The 10795-nt window shown below is 38.4% G+C and overlaps 2 protein-coding genes across 4 annotated transcripts in view; one reads left to right on the top strand and one right to left on the bottom strand.

Moving 5' to 3' along the window:
• Window positions 1-732: 732 nt before the first annotated feature.
• On the top strand, window positions 733-2329 carry LOC105632764 (uncharacterized). The gene is made up of 2 exons (XM_012215207.4): window positions 733-1727; window positions 1912-2329. Exons 1-2 carry the CDS (start codon window positions 976-978, stop codon window positions 1994-1996), a joined length of 837 nt encoding a protein of 278 aa, XP_012070597.1. The 5' UTR covers window positions 733-975; the 3' UTR covers window positions 1997-2329.
• LOC105632765 (U2 small nuclear ribonucleoprotein auxiliary factor-like protein) overlaps window positions 2306-10795 on the bottom strand; it is a 29376-nt gene continuing 20886 nt past the window's right edge. Inside the window, exons 5-7 of one of the 3 annotated variants that reach the window (XM_089719834.1) lie at window positions 4999-5119; window positions 2716-2778; window positions 2306-2639 (exon numbers count right to left, since the gene is read on the bottom strand). In XM_089719834.1, the coding sequence (XP_089575960.1) occupies window positions 2629-2639; window positions 2716-2778; window positions 4999-5119 (195 nt within the window). In that variant the 3' untranslated portion in view covers window positions 2306-2628. Of the gene's footprint in view, window positions 2640-2711; window positions 2814-4998; window positions 5120-10795 lie in introns of those variants that run through there. The other 2 variants (XM_089719833.1, XM_089719835.1) reach the window with 2 other exon arrangements.

Below are 10795 nucleotides of genomic sequence, written 5' to 3'. Positions count from 1 at the left end.
GTATTTTAAAATAAATTATTTTATCAAATGTGACAAGTATTAGGAATAGAAATAGCATATTTTGAGACAGATAAAGTATATTCTCGTTATTAAAATTTATAATTTTATGGGCACAATACACCCTGCAAAATCTGTAGTACATTAAATTCACTCAATTCCAAAAGAGTTATTTAAATTGGCAATCGTCAAAATTTGACAATGTTGGAAAAAATATATACGTCATAGTAATAATACCTTTGAAATTACCCGGATATTCAATCAAGATTCAATACATAAATTCATTTTTCTATTTTTCATAAAAATATTGTTATACTTTCAATTTTTATTTGATTCTGCTTATAAAATTAGACATGTTAAATATTTTATTAATCCATTAAAAACCTTAGCATGTAAAAATATATCAATTAAATATTTATTGAATATAATTAAAAAATATAAAAATATCATTTCATAAATTATATTAAACACGTATCAAATTAATATTTTACATGTAAAAAAACATTAAAATTTGTTGTTTCTAATGTAAAAGGGTGCGAAGTTATTAAAAAAATAAATTAAGGATGTCACAATATCGATTTTAAAGTTAAACCAAAACTTTATTTTATAAAATTGAGGGATCAAATTATGTATGGGTTTAGTAAAATATATTATTCACAAGTACTATTATATGGAAGCTTGACTAGAAAATAAGAAAATAGATGTAGCCAATGACTCTTAAAAAATGTTGTCAATAAAGTTTGAAGGAAAGGAAAAAGGAGAAAAATATCAAAATTGGACCATATGCAAATGTACTTGACAACCCATTTAAGACGGCAATGACTTTTGAGTTCCTCCGTGGTGACTTGTATGGAGAAGATGACCAGAAGATTATTTATCTTCCAATAAAGATTTTGCTGTTTATGAACTGGTTAATCTCCAAACTTAACATTTCTTGTATGCATCTCCTTCCTCCTGTCAAGCAACCATCCAATCTTTATGGCAAGTGAAGAATTCAACTTCTGGGGCGTAGGCCAATCTCAATACTACGAGAGTATAACTGATGAAGATGGCAGCGAAAGGGAGTTTGGAGGAAATTTTGAGCAAGAGTTCGATGATTTTTCAGTAGGCTTATGGAAAACCAATACATCAAGAAATGTTAGAAATGAAACTTCCCGTCTGCTCCCTGTCAACCATCCACATAGTAATATATCGCCAAAACCAGAGTCAAAAGCCATGGCAGAAGCTAGGAAGGAGCTCATGGAGAAGATCAATGACATGCCAGAGTCCAGTTATGAACTGTCTTTAAAGGATATTGTAGATGAGAAAGAACAGCTTGCTCTGCAAAGGGAAAACGAGGAGAAAGAGAAAGCTATTGAAGGAACTGGCTTCGATTTGAACACTAGTGAAACTCAAATCAAGAAACAGTCAAAGAAAAACATAAAGAATATTGCTAAGTCTGATCGGATATCGAGAACTGGTAGTATGGGAAAAGAAAGTTTCTTGATCAAGATGTTCATCCCCAGCACATTCAGTTGGAAGAAAAAAACTAGCGAAAATGATCCAAAGGCATTTCGAAAGCCGTCCTTTCATGTACAGGAGAGTCATGTAGACGAGGAGTGGGGGATAAAAAGATTCTTGTCTGCAGGAGATCGTAAAAGAAGCAATACAAGTAGTACCAGTAGAAGCAGCAGCAGCAGCAGCACTAACAGTAGTAGATGCACCAGCAGCAGCAGCAGCAAGTCAAGCAGGTATTTCCCTGGTCCTCCCAATAAATTGCGCATCTAAATGCTAAAAATTACTAATTCTTCAACCTGTTTTTCCATGCTACAAAACCATCTAATGATAATTTTAGATTTTCAAGTTATGTTATCCTAGAAAGGCATTTGATCATATGTTAAATCCCCATTGATTGAAACTTGTTGAATTGTTCAGGAGCTTCTCTCCAGGTTGCTGGCCTTTCTTCTGCACCAGGAAAAGTAAACACATGAGAGATAGAGGTAGAGGATGCTTCTTCTGAATGAGCTTAGGATTGTTTTACAACAGCATAACGACAAGCTTCGAATGGAAAACACAAGAAAATTGACGAGAAATCTCCATAGAAAAATGCCCATGGCATCCACCTTTGTTGCTGGTGATCGATGCTGATTGTTTCTCGGCTACTACAGCAGCTAAAAACTTTACATAAAGCAGCCAAAAACTTACTGAGAAGATAAACAAATGACATGCTCTGTTTTGAATATCTGTGATTCCTGAATTTGTTTCTTTTCAAACAGCAAAATCACTATTGCAAAACACAGGCAACTATTCCAACTTAGCCATATGAATATACAGAAAAATACAATTTGCATAAGCTGACTAGTAATATCATCTGTACAAACCTGTCCAAATGCCTGATTTTAATCTTTGATAGCAAATATATACACAAATCCCTAAAATCACATTTCTTCACAGATTCTTAACAGTCTAGGATTTACATTTTGTCACTTAACTAAAAATATTAATCCATTTCATTTTCTCTATATGTATATATGTTCCATTGAAATAACAATTCTAAACTAGATCATGTAATTGCAAAACGTCGCCAATTAAACCGTCAGCTTCGATTCTAGTTGTGTTTGTCATCTTCAGTATCCTGCAGAAAGGCGCCCCTCACTTTTGCCCTGCCCAAACAATATAGAAGTCATTAACATGAGAAACATATGTTCTCACTGGTAATATATGCTGAAGTATACCTGCGATATGCGGGTACAACACGACTAGTAACTTTCTTTGAGCCTGGATCACGAGCTGATTTTTTGTCTGTTGAGTAGGCGATCAAACTGTTACCATGATTTCTTTAAAATTGCAAGAATAAAATTAGGAAACCAAATTCCAACTTTTAGCAGCAAGCAAATAGATCTGCTAAAAACACAACAAACTAGTGAGGCTACCCATCAGTCCAACTATAGAAGAATTTCAAGGAGAATGTAAAAGGAAGGAGTTCCTTTCATAAAATTTCCAAGTTCAACTTATTGAAAAGCAGTTCATGACCCTGACAGATTTTCTTGTTGGTTATCATGATCATGTAATATGCTCTATACTGATGCATTTTATCTCAAAAACCACCACTGAACAGGGGAAGGTGGAGTATCAAAGGATCACAGTATTAACTATGGTTAAACTAGGATTAAACTAGATCAAAAGAAAAATATATTTATTGAAGTCCTGAAAGCACGATTCTGAATATTAGTTAATGAATATGTGAAAAAGGATAGAAGAGTATATATACAGATGATGCCTGGAAACTCCAGCATACGGGTACGGAATGTTCTGGCGCCTTTCCATAATTTTAACATAAGTTTAAAATGCATTTTTTAGGCTGAAATGCATTTCTCTTTTAAAAAAAAAAAAATTACAACCCTAGAAAAGCAAATAACTTTGCTGTGTTTGTAGATTATATACGTTCTTCTCTACCTCCTCTAATCGACCCTCCATTCTGGTTTTTGCCATGTGCAAAACAGCAGGTCGGACCAACTGGGTAGAGTAAAGAACAGGTTTCTAATGGAGAAAATAAAAGAAATAAGATCTGAAATTAATAAGGCCTTGAAGGGTTCCAATTAACTGAAATGAAGGACAGAATATCCAGTAAACAAGGAATAGAGAATAGATGACTGAAGAAACTCAGCCCCCAGGAGGATGCTCCCGATACCAACACGATCGAAATTACTGATCCCAAAAGATACCCCTCACAGCCTCGCACTCACTCCAATATACAGCTGGAATTCCTAACTAACTTCTACCATGTACTCATTCGTTGGCTGCAAGGTATGATGCTGTCTTTTCTAAATTCCTCTTCCTTGCCCTCCAACTTTGGGCCTTCTGGAACACACCATGAATGGTCTGGGCTTGGTTGCTTCCCCATCATTCTTTGAAAAAATCCATCCCAGCCAAAGAAAACAAATGTGTCATTTCTTGCATGTTGATTTTCTATTTCTATTTCTATTTCTCTTTTGCTCACCCTGACTCTATCAAAACAAACACAGCAAAAAAAATTGTTGTGCAGTGTTCTTCTAATTTTGAATATATATAATTTTTTTTGTGTATAATAACTATATTTTAATGACCAATTAATATAGAGGATATACTTAAGTAAAAAAAAAAATTCTAATTTGTTGGTTTATTTTGTTTAATAAATAAAAAACTGGTGATAACAAATTACGACTGTCAAGTGGTCGGTGCCACACTATACATGCATTTAGCACAAGGATAAAGGTTCAACTCCTCGCTTTGACACTTCCACTTTTCAGTTCAGTCAAATTGGTTTTTTAGTCAGTTCACCCTCCACTCCATTGGACTGGTTAACCAGAGAACGAGGGCTTATCAGAGAAACACAAACAGAGCCAGCAACTAGTTACTGGTTAAGCAGTCTGACCAGCCGTTCCAGTGTGGATCTAGAAAACACTGCTATTAACATTGTGCATATTGACCAAATTCTAGACTTTTTTTTTTTTGGTCCAATGTTTCATGGATTCTCTGATTACTCGTAAGATTTCACTTGCATATACCTCTTGGCAAGCAAGCTTCTAATTCATCGTGGAATCCTAGTCTAATCGCAATTACATCCAGCATAGTTTCTAGTTTTAAGTTTGAAATACTTTTTCTATAAAATTATCCAATGCACAAATGCAATAATGTAGATAAGCTCAGTTCCTTAGTTTATAAATAACCTGGAAACAAGATTGTGTGCAATCATAAATTTTGCAATGGGCATTGTCAATAGATTTGCCCAAAAATTATGATTAATCATGCTGGTCCATCATGGCTATAGCTTTTTGCAATGAGTTTCTTTTAGAAAAAGTGCATATTTTCGGCTTTGCCCAAAATCTGCTTTAAGCAGTCAAAAATAACAGTACAAGAATCTATTATTCATTAACCCACAAGAATTTTGCGTAAGTCATGACCCCAAGAACTGCTATTGGCCATAGCAATCCAAATTAGCCCGGAATTTGCATATTGAAAAGACACAAAAAGGATACACACCTGGTGAGTCTTGTGAGCCATTACTACTCAGAGGTGCTGAAGCATCTATTGTATTTGAAGAGTTCATCTTTTCTAACTTCTGCCTCTTTTCCAGTTTGCTGTGGATACTTCGACCATCATCCTGAAAAAAACAGAAAATTCTAAATCAAAAGATAATGTTTTTTTTATTCATTGGGAGGTGCAATAAGCCAAAATAATACTGCGAACTACAAAATTGGAGTAATCCTCCCCTTGTGATGCGGAACCCCATGAATTGTGTCTTGACACCCAAAATCAGATTTGATATATTTATATCTATAATCTATAATATATAATACATATAAAAGTGGGAATGAGTGGGGAAAACATTAGGATCGACTAAAATGAACCAAATAATTTTGAGGAATGACAAGAATATCTTGAAAGATTTTAATTTGAGTGGTTGGAAAAATAAAGGTATTTAATTTTGATTAGTTATATTAGTTTTCCTATTTAAATCTAAATTTTTTGATTAGTATATTAATTAAAGGTAATTAATTTTGATTGGTTATATTAGTTTTCCTATCTAAATCTAAATTATTTGATTAGTATATTAATTGATTGGTCTGTTACATATAAGAGAAAGGGTAGAAATGTACTTAGGAATTAATGTAGCTAAGAAACAAAAATGTTAGTTAGAATTGAAAGTATTTGAGGATTTGAAATTCTTGATGATTTGTATTGATGTACAAGACCCTTTAAATAGGGAGAATACAAACAGAATATGGAAAGGAATTACAGAGATTAATTATAGGAAATTAATTGTAATCTGTTCCTAAATCAGAGGAATGATCTGTGGAGATATCATCGGCTAAGACTCCCCCGCAGTTTGAGCGGGCGGAGGACAGACGCTCAAGCTGGATCGAAATGACTGGAACAACTGTCGAGATAGGCCTTTGGTGAAGATGTCAGCATATTGAAAAGCAGATGGGACATGTGAGACCCGAATGTGGCCTATTCGAACTTTCTCCCTTACAAAGTGTATGTCGATCTCAATGTGTTTTGTGCGTTGATGCTGGACAGGATTGTCAGACATATACACTGCAGAAACATTGTCACAGTATACGACGGAGGCCTGCTGAAGTGGGAGGTGTAATTCCAGAAGTAAATTGCGAAGCCAGGTGGTCTCTGCAACAGCATTGGCTACTCCTCTATATTCTGCCTCTGCACTAGACCGTGAGATAGTAGGCTGCCGTTTTGAAGACCATGAAATGAAATTATCACCAAGGAAAACACAGTAGCCACTAGTTGATCTTCTGGAGTCTGGGCATCCACCCCAATCTGCATCTGAGTATGCTACCAAGGTATGTGTATTTGTCTTGCCAATTCTTATACCGTAGTCAACTGTGCCTCGTAAATATCGGATTATTCTTTTGAGAAAGGCATAGTGTGGATCCCGCGGTTCATGCATGAAGAGGCATATTTGTTGAACAGCATATGATATATCTGGGCGTGTGAATGTGAGATACTGTAATGCGCCAGCAGGACTGCAGTATAATGTTGGATCATGGAAGAGAGGTCCATCAGAAGCACTCAGTTTTGATGATAGATCGACTGGGGTGGCACACGGTTTGCAAGAGGACATTGAAGCTCTGGAGATGATATCCTTTGTGTATTGAGACTGATCCAAAAATAACCCACCAAATGTCCATGTCACTTTGATTCCCAGGAAATGATGCACCCGGCCCAAATCTGTCATTGCAAACTCTCGTGAGAGCATGCGGATAATATTCTGTAATAACTCATTAGAAGAGGCAGTGAGCACTATATCATCAACATACAGAAGTAAATACGCAAGCTGATTTCCCTTTGAGAAAATGAATAGGGAATTGTCACACACACTGCTACGAAACCCATGAGACAGCAGATGGGTTGCAAATCTGGTGTACCATGCCCGTGGCGCCTGTTTGAGCCCATAAAGGGATTTTTTCAATATGCACACAAAATGAGGGTATCTTCTATCTGTGAAACCCGGGGGTTGATGCATAAAAAAAGTTTCATTTAAATGCCCATGTAAAAACGCGTTTTTGACATCCAACTGGTGTATTGGCCAAGAACGGGAAACTGCAATGGATAACACAGTCCGTATAGTAGCGGGTTTCACTACGGGACTAAAAGTATCGTCACAGTCAATGCCCACCGTTTGAGATTTGCCATTTACCACCAAACGTGCTTTGTACCTTTGAAGTGACCCATCTGATTTAAATTTGTGACGAAAAAGCCACATACACCGAATGACCGGTCGGTCAGGAGAGTGAGGCACGAGTTCCCATGTATCATTTTCTTGCAAAGCACGAAAGTCAGCCTGCATAGCATTTAACCAATGAGGGTCAGAAAAAGCTTTTGCATAAGAGGTGGGTATTGGTGAAATTGAGGTGGTCATAAGGGCATGGCGAGCTTTGGAGCGGGTGGTCATTGGATGGGTATTCTGTGCGGGTTTTGATACAGCGGTGGTCTGAGTGTTGGGATTTTGTGAGACAGGTGCAGCAGTGTGTGGGGGTGCCGTAGCATTGGCCACTAGGTTAAGGGGCTGTTGTTTATGGCGGCGGGTGTATATTATGGGGTAAGGAGAGATTGGGCGTTTTTGGGTTTGGGTGGTGTTTGGTGTTGGGTGAGGTTGTATAAACTGAAATCCTGGTGGTGGTTGTTCATCAAGAAATGTGTATGTTTTGGGTGGAGTTGGAATGGTGTATGGGAAAGTTTGTACATCAAAGGTTACATGTCGTGATATGTGGATCTTCCCAGTTGTAGGGTCAAAGCATCGGTATCCCCTAAAGTCTGGAGGGTATCCAAGGAAGATGCATCTAACGGATCTTGGGTGTAATTTGTGGGGTTGGGTTGCGGAGGTATTGGGATAACAAGCACACCCGAACACACGTAAGTGATCGTATGTCGGGTGGCGGAGATTTAATGCAAAAGTGGGTGTGAAATAATTGAGACGTTTGGTTGGAAGGATGTTATGGAGATAGGCAGCAGTGTGAAGTGCTTCGACCCAAAACATAGGTGGTAATTGAGCATGGATGAGGAGTGAGCGGATGATGTCGTTGAGACGACGAATCATGCGTTCAGCCCGACCATTTTGGGAAGATGTTTGGGGGCATGAAAAACGGAATAACAGACCATGTTGTTGGGCAAAAATTTTGAAGTTATGGTTGTCAAATTCTCCCCCCAAGTCACATTGAAAAGTTTTGATATTACGGTTGAATTGGGTGGCTATGAGTTTATGGAATTTAGTAAAAGTGGTGAAAGTTTCAGATTTGAACTTGGGAGGGTATACCCACACATAATTGGAAAAATTATCAATTAGCACCATGTAGTATTTATATCCAGATTTGGTTGGAATAGGGGAGGTCCACAAGTCACAGTGTATTATATCAAATGGTGAGAAAGTAAAGGAATTTGACTCATAAAAAGGTAATCGTTTGCTATTAGATAAATGACAAGAATTGCAAAAAAATAAATGCTTGTTCTTATTACAAGGAAGACCAAACTGTTTGGTTAAAACATCTAAAACTTGTGTGCCAGGGTGACCGAGGCGATCGTGCCAAGGTAAATTTGGAGATGTGATTGAACAAGCTTGTGGTGGTAGGGTTGGTGGAGTGACAGGATAGAGATCTCCGGTACTATTGTGGCAGGAAAGGAGCTGTCCCGTTTTGAGGTCCTTCAAAGAGAAACCAAAAGGGTCAAATTCAACAGAAATATTGTTATCACGTGTAAAACGGCGGACAGATAATAAATTTTTAATGATCTGTGGGCTGTATAGTATGTTTGGGAGGATGTATGTACGGTTAAGGATGGGAAGGTAACCTGTTCCTGAGCCCTCAATTGGTAACTAATGTCCGTTGCCGACTAAAAGTTTAGTGTTAACAGGAAAAGAGTCAGGGTTGCGAATCATACCTCGGTTGTCGGTGACATGACGTTCTGCCCCTGTATCCATGATCAGATTTGGATCTGTGTAGTTGAGTTGCATCGTGTTATAAGCTTGGCTGAGATCGGAAGGACTTAAAGCATCATATCCAGTATGCGGTGGAGAGGGATATGGAGGTGCTGGGTCGTATGGCTGCTGTTCTGAATAAGCGGCATAATGGGCAGTGGGTGTGTTTTGAATTTGATTTGGTGGCCATGGAGTTTGTGTTGGGTAGGGACAAGGTGGAGTGTTCCACCAAGCCCATTTTGGGTTGGTTTGATTGGCGGACTGATGTGTTATAGCCCAAGGAGTCCCCATAGAGTTTCCCCTGTAGCTGCGTCCTCTGCCGCTGCCACGTCTGCCTCGACCACGGCCTCTATAATTGGAGTGGTAAGAACTGTTGTGAGGTTGTTGAGTTGCGGCCGGCTGGGTTTGGTTTGTCTGCATGGTTGGAGCGACAAGGACAGAGGTGGTTTGTTGTCGTGCAGCCTGGCGAATGACCTCATCATTCAACATGGTTCGTGCAAGGTCCCAGTCTGCGTTTTGTGAGTTAATAAGAGAAGCTATGGCGTCGAATTCTTGAGGAAGGCCACAAACCAGTTGTAAGACCAATCGGGATTCTGTAACTGGTTGGTCAACATCGTTCAGTTGGTTGGCGATGTCTTTCAATTTCTTGCAGTAATCATCAACGAAACTGCAGGCTGCAAGGGTGAGATTAACGAATTTTGTTTCAAGAGCTGCCGCTTTTGCTTTCTTGTTGCTAAGGAAGATTTTCTCAAGTTTCAGCCATGTTTTTCTAGCCGTAGCTTCAGTGTCAAGGATGTGGGTGAGCAGTTCATCAGACACGGTACTGTAAATCCATTGAGACACCAAGGCATCTATTTCTTTTCAGGCACTGTATGATGGATCTGTAGAGGCTGGGGGTGGCGTGTCATCAATGTGATCAAGAACACGGTATGCAATAGAATGAAACTTGAATAATTTCACCCATGATGTGTATGTAACTGTGCTACCATCTAGGGTTCTTATTTTTGATTGGATGTTAGTCACAGAGTAGGCAGGGTGAATGGGGGTGGGTGTTTTAGGGTTGGAGGTCGAAGATGGGTCTTCTGTTTGTGTCATGGCTATCGGCGGCAGCAGCTAAAAAATATGAGAGAGAAAGGAGAGGGAAGGATAATTTTCAGAACCGAAGCTCTGATACCATGAAAGTGTTTGAGGATTTGGAATTCTTGATGATTTGTATTGATGTACAAGACCCTTTAAATAGGGAGAATACAAACAGAATATGGAAAGGAATTACAGAGATTAATTACAGGAAATTAATTGTAATCTGTTCCTAAATCAGAGGAATGATCTGTGGAGATATCATCGGCTAAGAAGAATATTCCAATAATACTAGACACAGCTGGTTTGATAGCTATTGTCCTTCATTCTGCTATTATCCTTTATTCTCTTTTTTCCTATATGTATACATCTCATTAGAGGCAAGAGCATCCAATTCAGTAATACAATCAATTCCTCTCTCTCTCTCTCTCTCTCTCTCTCTCTCTCTCTCTCTCTCTCTCTTCTGTCATTCTCTTCTTTTCTTCTCCTATTCTGCTTTATCTTTCAATTCTCAGACCTACTACATCTCTACCTACCCTATTTTACTCAAATAGCTAGGAATATTCCTAACAACTGATATCAAAGCAGCCACGGTTGCTGGAAACCATGAGTAAATCAACTGCCTCTAAGAAGAACAAGGGACCCTCATCTGAGGGCATTCCTGTATCCTTGGAATAACTGGAATACCAGCTCCACTCTCTCAACTCCAAACTGGAGGAGCAAACCAGGCTTGGATCTATTGAATCTCACTTGAAGGAACATCACATC

This window comes from Jatropha curcas, chromosome 3 (assembly GCF_041381405.1).
Source record: "Jatropha curcas cultivar XTBG-Jc1 chromosome 3, XTBG_Jcur_1.0, whole genome shotgun sequence".
Lineage (NCBI taxonomy): Eukaryota > Viridiplantae > Streptophyta > Magnoliopsida > Malpighiales > Euphorbiaceae > Jatropha > Jatropha curcas.
This window is presented reverse-complemented; position numbering and strand designations above follow the sequence as displayed.